The sequence below is a fragment of the Leptonychotes weddellii genome, chromosome 5 (genome assembly GCF_054177405.1).
Source record: "Leptonychotes weddellii isolate Sample4059 chromosome 5, ASM5417740v2, whole genome shotgun sequence".
Classification (NCBI taxonomy): domain Eukaryota; kingdom Metazoa; phylum Chordata; class Mammalia; order Carnivora; family Phocidae; genus Leptonychotes; species Leptonychotes weddellii.
The window spans coordinates 149,979,742-150,000,097 of record NC_138373.1 but is presented as its reverse complement, the minus strand read 5'-3'; the positions used below and the strand labels follow the sequence as shown (position 1 = coordinate 150,000,097).

At 58.2% G+C, this 20,356-nt stretch overlaps 1 protein-coding gene across 1 annotated transcript in view; it reads left to right on the top strand.

Annotated features, from left to right (window-relative positions):
- Positions 1–440: 440 nt before the first annotated feature.
- The window catches only part of TMPRSS6 (transmembrane serine protease 6), a 31,366-nt gene continuing 11,450 nt past the window's right edge, over positions 441–20,356 (top strand). The window contains exons 1-9 of the mRNA XM_081822409.1: positions 441–636; positions 5,028–5,161; positions 6,366–6,433; positions 6,990–7,174; positions 7,441–7,482; positions 11,249–11,453; positions 13,120–13,256; positions 14,605–14,717; positions 15,057–15,166. Coding sequence (XP_081678535.1) covers positions 441–636; positions 5,028–5,161; positions 6,366–6,433; positions 6,990–7,174; positions 7,441–7,482; positions 11,249–11,453; positions 13,120–13,256; positions 14,605–14,717; positions 15,057–15,166 — 1,190 coding nt within the window. The remainder of the gene's footprint in view (positions 637–5,027; positions 5,162–6,365; positions 6,434–6,989; positions 7,175–7,440; positions 7,483–11,248; positions 11,454–13,119; positions 13,257–14,604; positions 14,718–15,056; positions 15,167–20,356) is intronic.

The following is a 20,356-nucleotide window of genomic DNA, read 5'->3' as shown; positions in this document are numbered from 1 at the left end:
GGGCTTGACCCCCTGCTTTCCCGCCGTGTGACCCCGGGTCAGTGGCTTAGCCTCTTAATCCTCCAGAGGCACGAGGAGCTGGTTTACAGACATTGGTACTCCAGGTACTCCAGTGGCGGCTATAATCTCCGGGGGGCTCGGGCCCGGAAGCCTCCACCTGCCTCTGACCCCGGGGGGCTGGTGTAGCTGCAGAGGTGGGGGTTCTGGAGCCAGATAGGGTCCGGCTCTGCTGCTTGACCTCTGGAACCAGCTGCTCCGAGGTTTGCTTTCCTAGCTACGAGCTGCCTCGGAGCCCACTCTCACTCACCGCTTGCTGGAGTTAGGCTCTTCCTGCCCAAGACGCAGGGAAGCGGTCTTACTTCTGTGCACCTCTGATCTTTGGCCAAAGCTCCCTTGCAGATGTCGGGCCATTTCCAACCCTGGTCTGTTTCTCCACCAGGATGCCCGTGGCCGAGGCCCCCCAGGCAGCTGGGGGACAGGGCGATGGAGGCGACGGTGAGGAGGCAGAGCCGGAGGGGATATTCAAGGCCCCCGAGGACTCCAAGAGAAAAGTCCAGGACTACCTCCGCCTGACGCCACTGTGGCTGGCCCTCATCGTGCTGGCCTTGGTGGGGGTCCTGCTCTGGTATTTCCTAGGTAAGCGGTGGGCCCTTCTGGCCGAGGCACCTGGCGAGGACTTGGGATGGCTGTGGGGGCGTAGCAAGACAGGCCAGAATTCCAGGCTCAGCAACGCCTAGCGGCACACTGCGTGAACTTGGGCAAGGCACTTCTTCTCTGAGTCCTCCTGCTGTCCCGTGAGATGGGAAAGCTATGGCACCCTACATTCCAGGTCCTGGGGCTCAGGCGAAGTGCAAGTTCCTTGCTGGCGCCGAGTGCCCCCAGCTCCCACCAGCTGGGGAAGGAATGCTCTCACAGCACCCAGCTCTTGTGAACCAACAAGCAGGAGGATTGCAAACATTGCCTCCCCTTGCCTGAAGCCCTCCTGGGTTGCCCCTGGGCTCGGAGCCAGGTGGCTCCGTGGGAGGAGGCCCAGTGGTGCCTGTAGTGCCTGGCACCAGTTAGCACCTCTGCTCACTTGAGCCCAACCTGAGAACTTTTCTAGGGTGGGGACCACAGCTCTGTCATCTCTGGGTCTCCAGGGCCCCAGCATGAGTGGGGAAAAAGGGGAGGGAGAGACAGGACTCAAGTACCCGGGGGGTGTCCTTGCGCAGAGCTGGCTTTCATATCCCAGCTCGGGCACACTTGCAATCCAACTCACAGTGAAACGGTGTCCGGAGCAGGCAGGTCGGGGCCCCTCCCTCGTCCTGAAGTCTGGCCTCCCCCTCTGGTATCACAGCCCTCAACTAGTCCCCTGGAGTCCCAGGAGCACCTGGCCCATGTTCTGGGTCCATTTGTCTATCCTTCCATTCTTTCATTGATGCAGGCATGGATTCATTCATTCATTCAATAAACACTCTTGAGCACCTGCTATGTCCTCCTCTGAAACTGATGGAGAGTATACCTCCTTCCTTCAGCTCTTGGCAATAGGAAGGAACGGATAAACCGCTGGTGCCCATGAAAACGCTGTGGAAGACTCATTCCCTCATGCATTTATTCATGCATTCAGTACCAGGCACCCTCTGTGCGCCAGGCTCTGGGCCAGGCTCTGGAGAGAGCCCCTGCCCTCACCAGAAAGCATGGCATGGGCTAGGACAGAGGAAGCCACGGGCCTGGGGACCCATAGTGGAGACAATGCACCTTGCCCAGGGGATCAGAGCCTTTCCATAAATATTTGTACTGGCTAAATCTCGTGGTGGCATTTCAGGCCCCCTGAAAGGAACGGGGACCCACTACAGAGCATCATCAGGTTGATCCTAGGCCCAGCTGCAGAGGCTGTCGGGGTAGGGGATGTCTGGAATCAGCGCCTGGGCCGACGCCGTTAGGAAGCCCAGGCCTGCCTTGACTCAGAGGGGACCGCGGATTTGCTTGGAGCCTCAAGAGCGATGTGGGTACAAGGGGTGGAAGCTGTGCCCATTTCACCACCGGCACCAAGCCAGCACCCCAAATAGCACGGGGCCACCATGGCCTCCTTAGGAGGCCACATAATTAGTCTTCAGGGTAAACCACGGTGTCAGGCTGGAGGGCCAGGAACTCGACTGCCAATTGTCTTTCTTTGCGGAGTCTTACTTCTCCTGATTAAGCTCCAGGAGTGAATCACCCCTCAGGGAGTGGGTGCTCCATGGGGCTGAGGACCCGGGGGGTGAGAGCTGCAAAGCCTCGGCTGGGGGGAAGCCAACTCCTGAACCCCCAAAGGGATTTAGGGTAAAGGCGGCACTTTAGGAGCTGTTTGGAGGATTCCTCCTGCCCAGGCTCAGGCTGTGCTCTGGGTACTGGGCCCTGGGCAAAGAGATGCATCTGGAAGGGGAGAGAGATAAGGGGCCTAGTCCATGGGCGCAGGAGAAGCCCATAGTGAGGAGCCAATGACTGGCAGTCTGACTCAGAAAAGGGCCCAGGAGAGGAGAGGTGGGGGTGGTGGCTGGCTTCCCCCCACCACGCGGGTAGGCCCGGGGCCCCGGGGTACATTCTTCTTGTGGTGACAGACAAATGGAACCTCTCAGAAGAGAAGCCCCATGGATGCTGGCCACACGCCTTTCCAGATGCACCCATGGGATCTGCCCTCCCGCCCCGTCCCCACGGGTGAACCTTCCCTGTCCCTTCCAAAGGTGGCTGTCTTCCAGCATGGTGGCCGGGCTCCAGCAGTGGCCCATCCCTGTACGAGCACAATCCTTGCTCCCACACCAGATCCCGCTGGTGCCCCCCACTTCTCTGCTCCCCTTTGCAGCAAACTCCTTGAAAGAGTTGTCTCCAATTCTGCACCCCCAGTCCCTCATGCACCTTTCCCATCTGGCTCCCCGGCACCCCCTCTCCAAGGACACTTACCAAGGTTGCCAGTCGTCAGCTTGCTAGATCTGATGGCCAGTCCCCAGTCATTGCATCCCACCCCTCGGCAACACTTGACCTGGCACCGCACTCCCTCCTCCTCGAAACCCTCTCCTCCCTTGGCTTCCAGGGGGCCCCGCATTTCTCTGCCCCCAGCTCCAACCTTCTGCCTCTCCTCCCTGTCCTTTGCTGGTGGAGGGGCTCTCCTTCTCCCTGCTTTGCCCACTTTCTTTCAGGGTCTCATCCAGTGCCCCTGGCTTTGAATGTCCTTTATACCCTGATGACTCCCAAATGTGCCTGTCCAGCCTGGGTTCCTCCCTGAGCTCCACTGTGTTACTGGGGCTTGCCCTCCGCCAGGAAGTCTATGAGCACCTCAGACCCCACTGGTCCAGCATGCAGCTCTGCCTCATTTCCTCCAGACCCGCCCCCCGCCCCCGTCCCAGGCAGCGGCCATTCCATCCTTCCAGGTGCTCCCCCTTACTCCTCTCTTTTACACCCCAGCCCCAGTTTGCCAGCAAACCTGGTCACCTCTAACTGCACACTATACCCTGCCTCTGATCGCTCACTTCTTACCACCTCCACGGCACAGCCTGGTCCAGGCGCCGGAACCCCTCACCTGGCCACCGGATGCGTCACTGGATGACTGCAGGAGCCTCCCGCGGGTCTCCCGGCTTCTGCCCTTGCTTCCTTAGAGCCTGTTCTCCACACAACAGCAGAGGGATCATGTTAGAAAGCAGATCAGAGCCCCTAACCTCTCTGCTTAAACCTCCCACAGCTCCCACCTCACCCACAGTAAAACCAAAGCCCCCCGTGGTCGGCTAGACTCTGTGTGGTTGTCCTCTCCCTTCTCTCATTGCTTCCTGCTCTCCTCTCCTTCACTCTTTGCTGTTTCTGAAATCCACCAGATGAGCTCCTGCCTCAGGGCCTTTGCACTTGCTGGTCCCTCTGCCTGGACCGCTCTTTCCACAGAGTAACATCCACGTGACTGACATCATCACCTTCTTCCCTGGCCTGTATGGGGCAGCCCACCCTCCTCCCTGACTCCCACAGCACTTACACCTCCAGTGTGTTGTATACCATGCTTGTTGTTTATTGTCTGACCTTCTCGCTAAACTACAAGCTCTTAAGGGCAAGGTTTTTTTTCTTTATTGTTTTATTCATTGTTATACTGATGTATTCCTGAGTGCTTTAGACCAGTCCCTAACGTAGTAGGTTCTCAAGTCACATTTGTTGAATGAATGCATATATGAGTGAAGACGGGTATACGCCCAGGGCTATGAATCTAGTCTCTTCACGTCAACCAAAATAGGTCTTTACAAAGTGGAAATCGGGTGACGTCACCCCTGATCTTAAACCTTTTGTGGTTTCCTTTGTGCATCAGGTAAAGACCCAAATCCTGCCCCGCTGAGGTCCCAGCCTCTCGTCATCCCTCCCCTTATCTGACTGCTCCAGCTAAAGAGGTTTCAGCCCAGTCCTCACCATTATCCCTCTGCCACAGGGCCTTTGCATATGCTATTCCCTCTGCCCCGAAGGTACTTCTCTCTCTCCCCTCTTCCCAATGGATGCTCCAATCCTCCCTACTCAGCTGGATGGTCACCCTGGCCCAGGCCCCATTTCTTGGTCATGTTCCCTCAGGTGTACCTTGGGCTCCCCTTGAAGGCACTCCTCCCAGATGGGCCTGTGGGCTGTCATGCCTGTCTTACCCACCACGGGCAGCTCTGCAGCTGACTTGGGTTACTAGTGTACCCCACATGGTAGGTGTGGTCGGGACATCCTGGGGAAAGGAAGGATGCATAGAGGTGCTAACCCACACCCTTGACCTTCTAGGCCGTGTGGGTTTCCTGGCTTTCATGTCATCTATATCCTGGACTGGTGATTGCGTCCGCTTCTGACTGGGAGCCCTCAGGACACGATCCATCTATGGGCCTCTTTCCTCCCTGTCACTAAAATACACTGGGTGACAGAGGTGATGATGGTGGTGGTGCCTCGGAGGCCCAAGATGCTGGAGGCTGAGCTGTGGGTCTGGGTGGCAGGAGAAGGCGTGGGGAGAGACCGGAGCCTCGCCCGGCGGACCCGTCTGTTGACCTTGTCGGTTGCGTCCTGCGCAGGGTACAAGGCGGAGGTGACGGTCAGCCAGGTGTACTCCGGCAGTCTCCGTGTGCTCAATCGCCACTTCTCCCAGGACCTCGCTCGCCGGGAGTCCAGTGCCTTCCGCAGCGAAACTGTCAAAGCCCAAAAGATGGTAGGGAAGGACTGCAGGGGTGGGAGGGGTGGGGAGGGCTGGGGAGGGCCCTGATCAGGCCAGTCCCTTCACAGCAGCCCCTGGCAGTAGAGTCCCATTCCAGGCACAATGGAAGGGGACATGGCATAGGGTGCTGGAAAAGGTAGGGGGCTCTGGGGTCAAAAGCACTGGGATTAAATCGTGATTGTGCCACTTGCTAGCAGCCTAAGTGGGGGGAAGACGGGGCAGTGCAAGGACGCTGTCAGGACCCACCCCCATGCCCTCCTGCCCAGGGCAATGATGTCCGGGGTGGTGGTGGGGGGATGGTCTCTGGCGGCCAGCACCTTCCACCCTCTGGCTGTGGGACTGCACCCTGCCCAGTAGGACAGGACGGAAGTGCCGATGAGTAGTTATTCCTAGGAACAACCCTTGGGTGGATAAATACCCCAGCTCCCTTGGCCTTGGTGAGGGGACAGTTCTGAGGCTGCCCCCACCGTCTCCCGGAGCTCCGTGTCAGACTGCCTCAGCTGCCCACAGCTCCGTTCCGCTCCTTCACAGCCACGATGGCTCTCCCGCTTCCTGTCTGTCTTCCTCACCCCCCACTGGGGTTCTCCAGAATCACCTCCAAGTAAACCCCTCTCCCCACATCCTTTTCTCAGGACTAGCTTCCGGGGGACCCACCCCAGGCTCTCTTCCCTCCTCTGTAAAGCGGATAAGGACAGTGCCTGTCCAGAGGGTCGTAGGGTGGATGAGATGCTGCGCACATTATTTCTATGCTGTTCAGAGTACTTTGCAAGCCAACAGCCCTGCCGCCCTGTCCGGTCATCAGCACTGGACTTGAACACGTGCACACACCGACCAGCTGAGCTCCCGTGGCTGGTGGCTGGGGGGTGAGGAGCGGACTCCGGAGCCAAGCGGGGCTTTCGAGAGTTGACGGGTGACTGTTGACAAGAGGGAGAGAAGCCGTGGGGGGGTCTGGCGTAGGCCAAGGCTGGTGGAGGGGCAGTGCTGGGGGGCAGTGCCCAGGTATAGGGGGAGGGGAAAAGAATGGGGGTGAGGTTCGTTTCCCTGCGTGGCCACTGCCCGCCGGGTGACCAGGGGCAAGCCGCTCTACCCCGCAGGTTCCTGTCAAGCAGGGCTGCCTGGAAGGGCAAAGGGCACTCTGAGGCAGGAAGGGAGTTTCTGCAGAGGGTCACCAGGGGGCTCTTGTTTCCCCTCCTTTTAGCTCAAGGAGCTCATCGCCAGCACCCGCCTGGGTACTTACTACAACTCCAGCTCAGTCTACTCCTTTGGGTGAGTCGCCCTGGCCCCCCAACCAGCCCCTCGCTAGAACCTTAGACTCAAAGAACGGGAGGGGATGCTGTAGGCTTCTGATGCAATGCCCTTGTTTTTAAAAATGGGGAAACCGAGGCACAGAAAGGAAACTCGGCTGCCTGTGTGCGACCTCCCTTTGCTGAGCTTGGTTTCCTCATCTGTAGAATGGGCACAGTGACGTGGTAGGGATCCACGCTAGACAACGGCTGTGGCGTGCTTGGGACTGGCGCATATTCCGCGAGGCCGTGGTTGGAGCGGGAGTGGGGGGCGGCCCAGCTGTGCCATGCGTACCTGCCTCTGGTTGGTGGCACGCACCCTACCCTCTTGTGCTTCAGTCCCTCCCTGTGACACGGGGAGGTAGAGAGCACCTTGGGGGTTGTTAGGAGTTTACCATGAAGGTGGACAACAGTGCGGGGGGGTAGGAAGCATGCAGTGGGTGTGAGCCAGGCTCGCTGGTCTCCCGCACAGGAGAAGGGGGCTGGGCAGGGCCAGATTTCTGGTCCCTTCCTACCCCTCTCACTTCTGCCTGCCTTAGGGAGGGACCTCTCACCTGCTTCTTCTGGTTCATCCTGCAAATCCCCGAGCACCGCCAGCCGATGCTGAGCCCCGAGGTGGTGCGGGAGCTGCTGGCGGAGGAGCTGCTGTCCACGGCCAACAGCTCGGCCCCCGCCCCCTACAGGGCCGAGTATGAGGTGGACCCCGAGGGCCTGGTGATCCTGGGTCAGTACTGGGGACGGGGCCGTGGGACGGTGTGGCCAGGGTGACGCAGGCTGCCTGCCGGGGCTGGATGCTCTCAGGGTGGGCCTCCCAGCGACCCCCGAGCCAGGACCGAGGTCGGGCCGCGGAGGGGGGGGGGTCGGCGCCCAGGGTCAATCTCAGACAGGCTGGCTCTGATGGTCTCTTCTATTTTTAGTTGCATTTTTCATTTTGTTTTCTTTATTTACTTTTGGTCTTTGTTTATTTGTTTGTTCCTTTCCTTTTAACAGAAGCCAGCGTGAAAGACATAGTTGCCCTGAATTCCACGCTGGGTATGCTCTTTTGTTTCTCTGCTCCACTTCCTTTTGAGTTGCTGTTTGGCTTGGCTTGGTCAAGTGTCAGGGGACCACGTGGCTTCTGGTGGGAGCAGGGAGCAGTGGCCTGGGGTGACTCAGGGGGTGCCATGGGGGACTTGGTGATGAGTCCCGAGCAAGGCTCGGGCCTGTGGGGGAGGGGAGGTATGGCGCATGCACGCGCGCGTGTGTGTGGGGGGGGGCGGTGTGAGAGTCAGTAGCCGGGTTAGGTGCACATAAATGTGACTACTTTTTTTTATCACTGAACTCAATTTGCTCATAAGCTAGTTTCCACCCATGGACTTGGTCATATTCAAGGATACTCCCTTCACATTTTCCTTCGCCTTCTTAGCCAGGCTCATCTGCCCTGTCCTACCCCACTCCCATATTACCAGAGTCACCCTGCTTTCCCCCCAGAGGTTCCACGGTCTTCCTCCTGAGCCCTGGGAAGCAGAGTACCAGCAGGGCCACCATGCTGCACAGCGCCAGGGAGCGCTATCCACATCGCAGTCTGTGTGACTGGAGAATCCTGAAGTTGTGCAGTGCACCACCTGTGCTACTGTACCCTGTGGTCCCGAGCACAAGCTCTTACATTCTCAGATTCTTTTTTTTTTTTTAATTTTTTTAAAAAGATTTATTTATTTATTTATTTGACAGTGAGAGATAGCGAGAGCAGGAACACAAGCAGGGGGAGTGGGAGAGCGAGAAGCAGGCTTCCTGCCGAGCAGGGAGCCCGATGTGGGACTCGATCCCAGGACCCTGGGATCATGACCTGAGCCGAAGGCAGACGCTTAACGACTGAGCCACCCAGGCGCCCCTCTCAGATTCTTCTTATACTACCTAGAGTTTCTACCCAGAGCTGAGGCCAGGCGGAGGGCATCAGCCCTCTCTCGGGGAGGGAGGCTGAATTGAAATCCTCGTTATACCCTCTCTTATCTTCTGGCTGGTCAGATGCTTAATTCCTTGGTGGATGGAGGTGATGAGGTCAAAGTACAATTTTCAAACTGCTAAAATCATGATTCTCTAGCAAAACTGTAGTGAGCCACACATCAAAGATTTATTTAACTTATTAATGAGGGAACGAGTAGAATGGTAAAACTGGTTCAAAAGAGAATGTGAGAAACTGATCCACCTACCTACCTACCTACCTACCTACCTAATGTCTATCATCTTACACTGCACTACTACTCACATCGCCCCGACCCTTGGTCTGGAACAGGCCTTCCGGCTGCCCTTGCCCCTGCTGGCTGTCCATGTGTCCCCAAGTTTCTGGCAGTTGCCTTGTAATTACCTTTATTTGGTTCAGTACACCTTTGGGTCCCTGCCCTCCAGGAGCGTGGTATCTAATGGGGCGAGGATGACAACTCAAATCCTTTTTTACAGGCTTCGTGAGCATTTCCCCCATGCCAGGCCCTGTGCCTGCTCTGGGGACACAAGATGACCATGGCCTCACCCCTGCCCTCAGAGGAGCTCTGAGCCCATGAGAGAGACAGACAAATAAACAGAATCTCGTAACACCAAGGGCCAGCGCTAGAATAGAGGTCCCAGAGGCAGCGGAGAGGGGGAATTATTCTGCCCTGGGGATGGGGACAGGCACCAGGGGCCACCATCCAAAGCAAAGGACGGGCCCTGCCTCTAAGGGGAAGGAAAAGTTGCTCCTGCCTTGGTGGGGGGGCAGGCAGCCGACTCAGGCATGGGACATAGGTAGGAATCTGGCAGGTGGAGAGGAGGAAAGGGCACTCGGGGCAAAGGGAACAGTGTGAGCAAAGGCCAGGCGAGGAGAACACACCGGGCATATGCATGTACTTTCTCCCAATGACCAGAGGTAACGGGGTCACCCCAAGATGTTTCGGATTATCAACAGAGACCAGCACATACCTCTCTACTTAATTAGCCTCAAAAAGAAAAAAAAAAAAGTAATTCTTAAAATGGCAAAAGCGAAGCATCAGCTTGGAGCAAGATTTAAAGACGACAAACAACCCGAAATAGCCAGACAGCTTTCCCCTGTCTCTTCCGTTTGCAGGAGTCACAGTTCTCCCCCTGGGGAAATCACTCCCCACTGGAGTCAGAATGGCCGGAGGTCACGAGGAAGGTGGGGGAGGCAGCAGCATCTGGGCAAAGGCTGTTCACCTCCATTCCCTCATTGGTCCTTAGGGCACGGGGAGAAGGAGGTGGGATTAAGGATTATTGTAGGGTTCATTTGCCAGAACCGAGTGGCTAAGCAACTGGCCCAGAGTCGCACAGCTGATGGGAGGTGGCGCTGGGAACAGAGGGCAAGGTGTAGGAGCTCCCTGCACACCGGGCTGCCCACGCCCCCATTCTGGGCCTCGTTCCCACACCCCCACGCCTTCACGGGCTACGGGGAGGTTTCAAGGAGATACTTTCGCTCCAGGGGAGAAATTGCTCGCTGCTGGTTCCCAGAGCGGGACTCACTAGATCAAACACACAGTAGGTGCCCGACAAGGATGTTGGATGAGTGAGTGCGTGCAGGAGTGGTGTAGGTGGTGGGGCTCGAGTTCTGGCACCGGGCCACAAGTGCATGGATTCGACCCTAAGACGGGAGACACTGCGGTGGGGGAGGGGGGTGCTGCTGGAGATGGAGGTGAGAAGTGAGGGCGGCCAATGAGACTGGCTCTGTCTGCGCCTCCGGCAGGGCAGCCAAAGGGTGACAGGTCTCAGGACTTGCTCCCCAGCCCCGCCTTCCGCCTCTCCCCACACCAACCCATAGAACAGTCCCTAGGCGCACTGAGCACCTCCTTAGTGTGAGGTCCGGGTGCTATGCTGGGCATGCAAGCATGCATCATCCCCGAGCATGTGACGACCCCGCAAGGCTGCTGTCACGGCCCCCATCCTCCAGGGCAGCCAACCAAGGCCCAGGGAAGGTTAGGTGAGCCCAGGTCTGTCTGGCCTAGGTCTGTAAACGGGAACAATGTTGGCAACTAGTTCATGGAGCCCTCCCGGGAGGCGTGCATCAGATGCTTAATGAGCGCAACCTGTTTCATTCTCCGCGTTTCCTCGTCCTTAGCTTGAGCTCACTTCCTCTACCCAGGGCTGCCTCTCTGCCCCTCTCTGCGCTCCCTTCTCTCTACCTGAAATGAAACGCTCACCCTTCTCCCCTTAATGCACAGCCACCTTGCTGGTCTCCCAGCCTCCTCAGAGTTGCTCCCAGCAGCCAGAGGAGTCTGTGATCCAAGCCCGGCCACGTCCCAGCCCTACCTAACCCTCCATGGCTCCCCGTGGCCGAGGGAGAAAGCACCTCCTCTCCTGGGCGTGATCTGGGCCCTGCCTCCCTTCTCCAGCTTGCTCTCTGGCCTCAAACCCCGCCCTGGCCCCTGGCCCTTTGCTCACACTGTGACCCTGCCCCCCACCCCCCAGGTCTTCCCTGCCCTACAGCCAGGCTCAGAGTCCTCACTTCCTGAGCTATTGCCGCTGGGCTCTGTATCTGCCCTCGCAGTCCTTGGTGCTCCCAGGCAGTGACTGGACCTTTCTCTGGCACTCGCCTGGCGTGGAGAACTCAGCGAGTGCTAAGTGAATGAATGAATGGACCATTGAGTGAATGTGTGGATGAGGAGACCGGAGATGGAAACCAGCAGGGAAACAGAGGGATGGGACACAGCCCATCTGGGCCGATCCCCCACCACCGGCTCTCCCTGCACCACCCCTGCCCAGGTGAGGACCAGCTGGCTCCCCGGTCTCTCCTCCTGGCTAACAGGGGTCAGGGGGCCTATCCCTCTCCCTCCTCCAGGCTGCTACCGCTACAGCTACGTGGGCCAGGGCCAGGTCCTCCGGCTGAAGGGGCCCGACCACCTGGCCTCCAGCTGCCTGTGGCACCTGCAGGGCCCCAAGGATCTCATGCTCAAACTCCGGCTCGAGTGGACACTGGCCGAGTGCCGGGACCGGCTGGCAATGTACGACGTGGCCGGGCCCCTGGAGAGGAGGCTCATCACCTCGTGAGTCCTGGGAAGGTGGGTGGGAAGGGGATGGCGATGCAGAGTCAAAAATCACGCCTCGCATTCGGAACTGAGAGGCCGTGTGGCCCTGGTCCTCGGTATCTGCTATCTGAGAGACAGTGAGGCTAGCCCACAGAGCAGGAGGAATGGAGGCTGGAAACGGCCGTGTACTGTGGCCAGTCCCTCTTCCCTCCCCGAGCCTCAGTTTCCCCATCTGTAACAAAGCAGATGTACTAGACGACCCCTCGGGTCAGCTCTGGGAGGCCATGTGGCTTGTCAGGATGCTTCAGAGTCTGGCAGCCCCCTGCTCTGTTGCTTCATGGCTGTGTGTCCTAAGGCAAGTGGCTTTGCCTCTCTGAGCCTCGGTTTCCTCACTCGTGAAATGGGTGCACAATCACACCCACCTTGCAGGGTTCTTGTGAGGATTTAAATCAAACCATCCGTGGGGCACCTGGATGGCTCAGTCAGGTAAGCATCCGACGCTTGATCTCGGCTCAGATCTTGCTCTCAGGGTCGTGAGTTCAAGCCCCGCGTTGGGCTCCACACTGGGTGTGGAGCCTGCTTAAATAAATAATCAAACAGTCAATCAAACCATCTGTGCCAAGATTCTCACACATAGCAATGCCATCCATTATTACCACATGTTAAATGTATCCGTTAAATATCCAGTAACTGTTGCTGGTGGGGTGGGTTGGGGGGCACCAGGCTGCTGCCTTCTCTGTCTGGCTTGGGCTGGGCCAGCTTCCAGGCAGGAGCGGGGGTGGGACCTGTGTGTTCAGATCAAGGGCAGTCCGTGAGGGTGAGCGAGGCAGGTGTGGGGGGTGGGGACAAGGTTCTCCCCAACCCCCACCCCCCTGCAGGCCTCTCTGAATTCCCGGCTTTGAGGCTGCACGCTCACTTGCAACACCCCCAACACGATGACCTCAATCTGGGGTGTGCGTGGGCTGGGTTCCTGGAGAGCTCTGGGAAGTGCAGAGAAGCCAGACACCATCTGATTTCCAGGCCTGATGAGGGTGGGGACGCTTAAGGGCTTCCCCTGAGGCTTCTTCAAGTACCCTCCCCCAACCCCATCCTGTTGTTAGGGAGGGGACCCGGCTCAGCCTTGTCCCTACTCACGATGGCACCCAGGCAGCTCAGAGCCTTGGAGGTCTACAGTGATGGGTCAGACAAGATCAGGGGATCCCCATCCTTGTGTCCCAGAGCCACGAGAGGTCTTCAGGGGTGATAAGGAGATAGAGCAGAAGGGACCTCGACAAGTTTAACCCCGTGGCTTGTTTCCTGGGCTCCACGCCCTGGGAGACTGGGAGACATTTTAGTTACGAGACGAGCTCTGCTGCGAAGGAAAGAAAAGAAACCCCAACATTAAAGCCTGCAGTGCCCATTGCAGGTGACCTCAGGTGTCCCTCAACCCTGAAACCTCATCTCCCTGCAGGGTAGAGACTGGGCACTCTGGGGGCACAGGGATCCGGAGGGACGGGAGTCGGCTGGGATAGTCTGGGCAACCTCCTGGCCTCTCTCACCTGAGGAGCTCGCCTGACCCTCACAGGGCCTCCAGTCAATCTCCTGGGCCAGAGAGGGTCGGAAACCTGCGCGTGGACACACAGCAGTCCACCCGAGCCCCTTCCCAGGCCCCTCCCGCCCTGGCTACCTTCCTCTGTCCCTCCAGGGTCTACGGCTGCAGTCGCCAGGAGCCAGTGCTGGAGGTCCTGGCGTCCGGGGCCGTCATGGCGGTGGTCTGGAAGAAGGGCCTGCACAGCTACTACGACCCCTTCGTGCTCTCCGTGCAGCCCGTGGCCTTCCAGGGTGAGGGGTCAGGGGTCCCGAGGGATGCGAGGAGCGCTGTGGCAGAAACCCAGGGCCCAGTCTGGCATGCCCTTCACCTTCTTTGCTGTCGTTGGGGTGGGATGGGGGCAGAGGGAAGGTTCTGGAAGCTCCTCTGCTCTCCACCCTCCCATGCCCTTGGCCTCTCTCTCCTGTCCTCTGTTCTCACTCTCCTACCCTCCCTGTCCCTGTCCCTCCTCTCCCTCATTCTCTCTCCCGCCCTCTTTCTGTTTATTGGCTGTTCTGTCCCCATCCTGGACCTGTGTCTCCTCTCTCGGCTCCTCCCCCGGTCCTCTTCCCTCCGCACCCGCTTGAGGCTGGAGTGTGGGTCTGTGGTCAGGAGGCCCGAGAACCTCAGATTCACCCCCAGACCATCCTCTCATTCTGAAGGTGAGCCCCACAGACCTCCCTGGAGATGGCACTCAGCTCAGGGAGGGCCACTCAGCATTTCCGGGAAGGGCTCTCCAGGCTGCCCGCTGGCCTCCTGTTCCGGATCTCCCTCCCTCCTTCCCTGACCCCCTTTCTCGGGAAGAACCCCACCCTTCATGCCCTGGCAGTCCTTGGGCATGGATCAGCCAAGCAAACCTTGCAGGTTCCAGAGCTGGCGGAAGAAAGGGTTGCAGACGGGAGACCACAAGCCACTGCCCCACCCCCGGCAATCTGCCTCTTCCCCTCCCTCTCCTGGTGTTGACCCCAGAGCTCTCCTGGCAGTGTCCAAGGTCCCCAGCTGCCCGTGCGGGGTTCTGGCAGCCCTCTGGGGGTGCCTGCTGCTGAGGAGGTGCCGGAGCTGGCTCTGGCTGACTCCACGGGAGTCACTGACACAGCTCGGGGGACAGGGGAACAAGGACCCTGACTCCAGGGAGAGGTAGCAGGGCAGCTGGGAACCCTCCTGATTCCTCACCCTCTCCCTGTGTGACCTCAGCCAGGTCCCCCCTCTTCTCTGAGCCTCATCTTGGAAAAGGGGCATGCCTCTCCCTCCCCCCAGCCCCATAACCTTGAGGCTCGCACAGTTGTGAACACATGAAGTAAAACGGTCAAGTGCAGTGCAATCCGCGTCAATAGCTACCATTTATTGAGCACTCACTACATGTCAGGCTGTTCGAACATTTTATGTCTATTTAATCTGCCTAACTGCCCTGTGAGGTATGTGCTCTTATTGTCCCCATGTTACAGACAGATGGGGAAACTGAGGCCCAAGGTCACACCGCACCACTAACCTCTACTGTTTAATGGCAGGAGGGTGGTGGGGTTACAGCTGTCCCTCACCCACTGGGAGGTGCAGTGAGCTGGGGCCGGGGGACCCTGTGTAACCGTTGTTCTCGGGGCCCAGCTTGCGAGGTGAACCTGACCCTGGAGGGCCACCTGGAGCTGCAGGGCGTCCTCAGCACACCTTACTTCCCCAGCTACTACTCGCCCAGCACCCACTGCTCCTGGCACCTCACGGTGAGACTCGTACCCTGCCGCCCATCCGCCCTCTGCCCAGAGCACCCTGTGGACCTCGGGAAGCCCCGGCTGGGAGGGGACCAGTGTCCTGCCTCTGCTGATGCATCATCCGCAGGCTGAGCCCTGGATGCAAATCCCTCCGGGTTGGGGGGGTGACAGGTGTGGCCAAGGTCTGCCCCTGTGGGCCACAGTAATGCCTATTTGTTGAGTGACTGACCAACTTCAGCCCCCACTGGGGCTCTGTGTCGGCGGGCCTCCTCCCTTTGTTGTCCTGGGAAGTGGGGCCACCAGCCCAGTGACAGCCCACAGGCCACTTGGTGACTGGCTCCTCTGTCCCAGGTGCCCTCTCTGGACTACGGCCTGGCCCTCTGGTTTGACGCCTATGCTTTGCGGACGCAGAAGTATGACCTGCCATGCACCCAGGGACAGTGGACGATCCAGAACCGGAGGTACCCTCCCGGGACCCCCTTCCTCTCCCCAAAGTTACCCACCTTGGGAGCCCTTGTCCCAGACCTCAGAGGGGCAGCCCTGGAAGAGAGCACAGGCCACGGCCCCACCCCTTGACCCATTCCTGTCCTGGTCCCCGCCCCAGCCTCCCCTCCTGCCACCCACAGGTCTCCGCCACCTTGGATGGTGATTCTAGTTAGAGTGAAAGGTTGCACTTGGGCACTGTCACCCCACGGTCTGGTCCCCCGAATCCTTCAATGAGATGGTGCAGGAACCCCAGGACTCAGCAGGGCTACAGCGCGTGCCCCTAAGCCCATCCCTGCGCCATCGGAGGCCCCTCTTCCCTTCTCTCACTCCCTGCTGATGGCCAAAGTCAAGTGGCTTCCTGGCTAGGAAGCTGCGCAGCAGAAGCAAGGCTGCTTTTGCTAATCCGGCCATTTCTACAAGGATGGTCTCTCCCTATCACCCACACCGCCCGTGGGATTCTTGCCCTGCTATCTGTGCTGCTTCTGGCCCCCTGGTGACAGAGTTGCTAAGAGAGAAGTGAGTCCCTCCGGGAGATGGGCCAGGACACAGGGGTGCCAGGCCACATGGGGGGCTGTCTGTGGGTCAGTCGTGACTGCGGTTTGATCGGTAGGAGGACGACTGGTAAATGCCCCCTGGGGCAGGCAACCAGGGGTCACTGGCGGCCCTGACAGCTGCGAGGAGTGAGGTGGGCGGGTGGTGGGGGACGGAGACGCTGCAGGCGTGCGCTCCCCTGTCTGGGAAGAGGAGGGTGACCTGGGACATTCAGGGGAGGGGATACTTATGATGGGAGGGGCTCCACGTCTAAAGCTGGGTGGGAGCCTCCCCTAGAGGGAAAGAGGAAGGGTCAGGCGCCCTTGGTGATGGGATGAGAGTTAGAGAGGGGAGGGCCAGTAGGAGGCATGGAGGGGGAGCCGAAGGAGGCCCTCCCATGGCCCCATTCTTGCGGGGCAGAGGTTTGGGGAGAGAAGAGGGATCTCGAAGTAGCCTTGCAAAGCCGGGGTGGGGTCCGGGGATGCTGAAGAGAAGCTTCTGCATCTAATAGCAGGTTGGACCTCTATCCTCCCTTCTAATCCCAGGATTTGGCATAGGGGGGGAGGCTCCAAGAGGCTGGGATTCTAGTATGCAAAGTTCTTGATTTTTTGGCTTCACAGACTTTGAGTCTCCAAGATTCCAATACACTAAAATTGGAAGGTTCCCGGACTCTTGTTGGTTGATCCTATTCAGACAAAAGGGGACAGGGATTGACAATGCTCATTGGCGAGCCAGCGTGCTTTCCAGGACTTTGGCAATTTATTAGGGACTGTGATTGAAAGGAAGAGGAAGAAATGCCTGAGGTGTGACTTCAGGCCCATGCTATTCGGGGGTGACGGGAGATGGTGTGACTTCAGGCCCGTGCTGTTTGGGAAACAAAAGGCATCCCACACCCTAGTGTGTGGGTGACATTTCTGGGTACCACGACCTTTATCCTCATGGAGTGCCCTGGGGACCCCCTTGCTAGCCTCCTGGGGCCTGCCCAGACCGAGGCTGGCTGGGCTCATCCCTCAGCATCAGGAGCCCACAGAATGATGGTAGGAGTGGCCCATGTTTCACACTTGTTCAAATGATGATGCTATTTTTTCCTGTCACCCTCTTGACCCCTTCCTTGAGGAAGGAGCAGGAGGGCCCAGGGTCTGCCGCTCCTGCCCTTCCACCCACATGGCTATTGCATTTGCCAAGAGCCAGGCTCACCGGCCTGTGACGTCAACGGCATCATCATTCCGTTTCCCAGAAAGGGAGTCGAGGCTCAGCACGATTAGGTGGTGCCCATTCGGGCCTGCAGTCAGAGCCTCTCCCACACCCACCACCAGCTGGGAACATGGAGGATGGTCCCCACCATGCTCCCTATGGAGGGCCTTCCCTCTCTCTCCGTGATACAGCCAGGAGGGGTTGGGCAAAGGTATGGGCCCTGGTTCTAGGGACTTGCTGAGCTACCCTTGGGTTTTAAATGTGGGTCCCGGATGGAGAGAGTCCTAATTAAAAGGAATGAGGCTGTGATGGTGGGATTTCAGGCACTAGACAGGTTCTAGTGGGGTTGTAGGAGGCTCCCTCCCAGTGTCTCAAAGCACCACTGGGCTATAGAAAAAGTAGGGACTGGACGGGCCATCGAACCCAATCCTCACCCATTGTACCGGAGGGGAAACTGAGGCCTAAGATGCCTAAGCCTAAGGACTTGGCTTCTTTTGCTGGTCTTTTGCATTTCAGTGGTGTTGGAGGGATTTCAGGGTGCAGCCAGGTGGTGGATGGGGGGGCGGGGGGGGAGGCCTGACGGGGCATGGCTCTCCCATCCCTCTTCTCTCTCGTCCCACGCCTCCCTGTGCTTCCTGGCGAGCTGGAGATGTGTTCAGGGGAGTCTGTGTGGAACTCTGGGAGCACTACCTTCCCCATCTATACAAAGAAGGGTTAGACCAGCCCCAGGCCCCAACTTCTTATCATTTACACAGATGTCTGAAGAAAGACGTTGTGTGTATTAGTTCCTAGTGAAATGTCACTCCAGATGAGGCTGGTGAGGTGCAGAGAGCTGAAGCCAGACAGATCAGGGTTGGAATCCTCGCTCCTTCCCTTCCTGCGGGCGAGGGCTCACCTCTCCCAACCTCCGGCAGCTCATCTGAAAACTGGCCATGAAACGGACCCCCCCTGCCCCACCCCAGGCAAGACTAAATGAGATCTGGGATGGAGGACACCGGCTCCTGTAGGCCCAGACAGAGCACCGCTCTAGAAGGCACTGACCAGGAGTTAACGACTGGCTCTTGATGCCGGGCCAGGGGTTTGCGGTGCCATTCCCTTCATCCTCAACAACTTGGTGAGGAAACGGGCCCCAAACTGCCTTCACTGACCAGTGAGGAACTCAAGGCACAGAGAGGCGAAGTCATTTGCACCACCTCACCCAGATTGCAAGTGGGGGAAGCCAGAATTGAGCAAGGCAGTCAGATCCAGAGCGCGTGTGGTACGCACCCCCGTGCTTTGTGTGCACGAGTCTGTGCACATACCCATGCACACCTAAATGCTCCGCTTCGTGCAGAGTCTTCCTGCGGAGCTCTGAGCAGCCGTGCTGGCTGTTCACTCTCTTGGCCACGGCACTCCTGACCAATCCACTGGCATCCTGGTGGGAGGACCGACAGCTTCTGTGGCTCCCGCCAGTTCTGAGAACGGCCTGGGAAGTCCCATCTCTATCTTCTGAGACCTTCGTGAAGGATCCGGGGTCCCCAGGTGGAGACTAATGTCCCCAGGCCTGCCCCCAGGCTGTTGCCCATGTCTGAGCCCGGAAGGGAAGGCAGAGGTATACCTCCAAACCAGAAGCACCGGTCAAACCATTTCCTTTAGTTATGATCTTTTTTGATAATGATCATCCAATGTAGATGCTGGGAAATTCTTTGAATGAGCATTTGTTGGAAAATCTACTTGTGTGGGTGGCAAAGATATGAGAAGTCTGGGGAACGGTGTTGATTTGCAGGCACAGGGCGTGTAGGGAGGGGAGGCGCAGTCCTTGGGCCCAGAATGGCCATGGACAAGGAGCAACGGAGGGTGGGTTGGGGGAGAAGGTGACTTGCCCTGTAGGTGTCAGCGCAGTGATGAGGGAAGGCTGGTCCGAGTTCCCTCCGCTGGCTGGGCATTCTCAGGCTTGTGGCCTCGCTCCTCTGAGCCCTTTCTGTCTTTCCCAGCCTTGCTGCTTCCTACCAGCTCCTCCCAGTGCCCACGGCCAAGACCTCATGCCCTCTAAGTGGCCTGGAGGCGGGGGATGGACTTGGCCTGGTGAGACTGGCCCCCAGTTGCGTGGTTTTGCAGAATCCGCTTGAGCTGGGTGTCACCCCAGCACAGACTTCCCCCTTTCGGGGAATCTGCCTCTTGCCCAGCTTCCTCTCCTGTGATGTCACTTTTCTTGTCATCTGCCCAATCATTTCCCCTGCCGTCCCACTGATGGGACAGGCAGAACCACTGGCTCGTAGGCCTGCTGGAGCCCCCTCCGGCCTGGCCTACCTATGGGGTGGCTCTTTGGCTCCCCTGGGCCCCTGGGTGGCCAGCACTGCCTGCAGCCCCAGCGGCTCCTGGTCAGGTGGAGTGTCTGCTCCCGACGCTGGGTGCTGGCCGTGTGGTGGGCACAGCTCGTGCCGCTGCCCAAGATGAGCTCATAGGCTGACCGTGTCAGTGGCTTGCTTCCAGAGAAGTCATTTTCTCATCTCATTTCTCAGTTTCTCATTCCTTAAAACATCCTTCAAAGGAGATATTATCACCCCTGTTTTATAGACGTGAAAACTGAAGCTTGCTGACGCTGATGTGCCCAAGGGTCACACAGCTGATTCATGTGGCAAAGCTGGCCTCCAACTCAGCTCTGCAGCTCTGGGTCCAGCGCTCTGGTCACCATGTCAGATGCTGCCATTCTCCCTTCTTTAGTGCTTGCCTTCTCTGACCCTCCTTCCCACTTAATCTGTCCTTAGGGAAGGGAATGCCTGTGTGTGTGCATTCATCCATCTATCCACCCACCCAGCCTTGCTGCCTTCATCCATCCATCCATCCATCCACCCACCCAGCCTTCCTTCCTTCATCCACCCACCCATCCCTCCACCCACCCAGCCTTCCTTCCTTCATCCATCCATCCATTCACCCACCCAGCCTTCCTTCCTTCATCCATCCATCCATCAATCTACCCATCCACCCACCTTTCCATCCATCCATCCATCCATCCATCCATCCATCCATCCATCCATCCACCTATCTTCCCTTCCTTCTATCCACCTACCCTTCCATCCACACACCCATCCCTCCATCCTTCCTTCATTCTTTCCATCCATCCATCCACCCACCCTTCCATCCATCCATCCATCCATCCATCCATCCATCCATCCATCCATCCATTCATTCATCCATCCACCAATCCATCTACCCAACCACCCATCCACTCTTTCTTGAATTTCTCCCTGTGTAGAGTTGTTAATATGCAAGAAAGTTGACAGGGTCCCTTCTTATAGTTTGGGTGAGGCAAGAAGGAAAAATCCCCAATCCATGGAGGGGAGAAAGCAAGCCAGCCACTGTGCAAAGATGTGCCTCCAGACCCTGCACTTTGTAGCTGAGAGGTGGGTTCCACAGCCTTCAGACTCCTGGTGCCTCTTGGAGAGGGCTCGTGGGGGAGG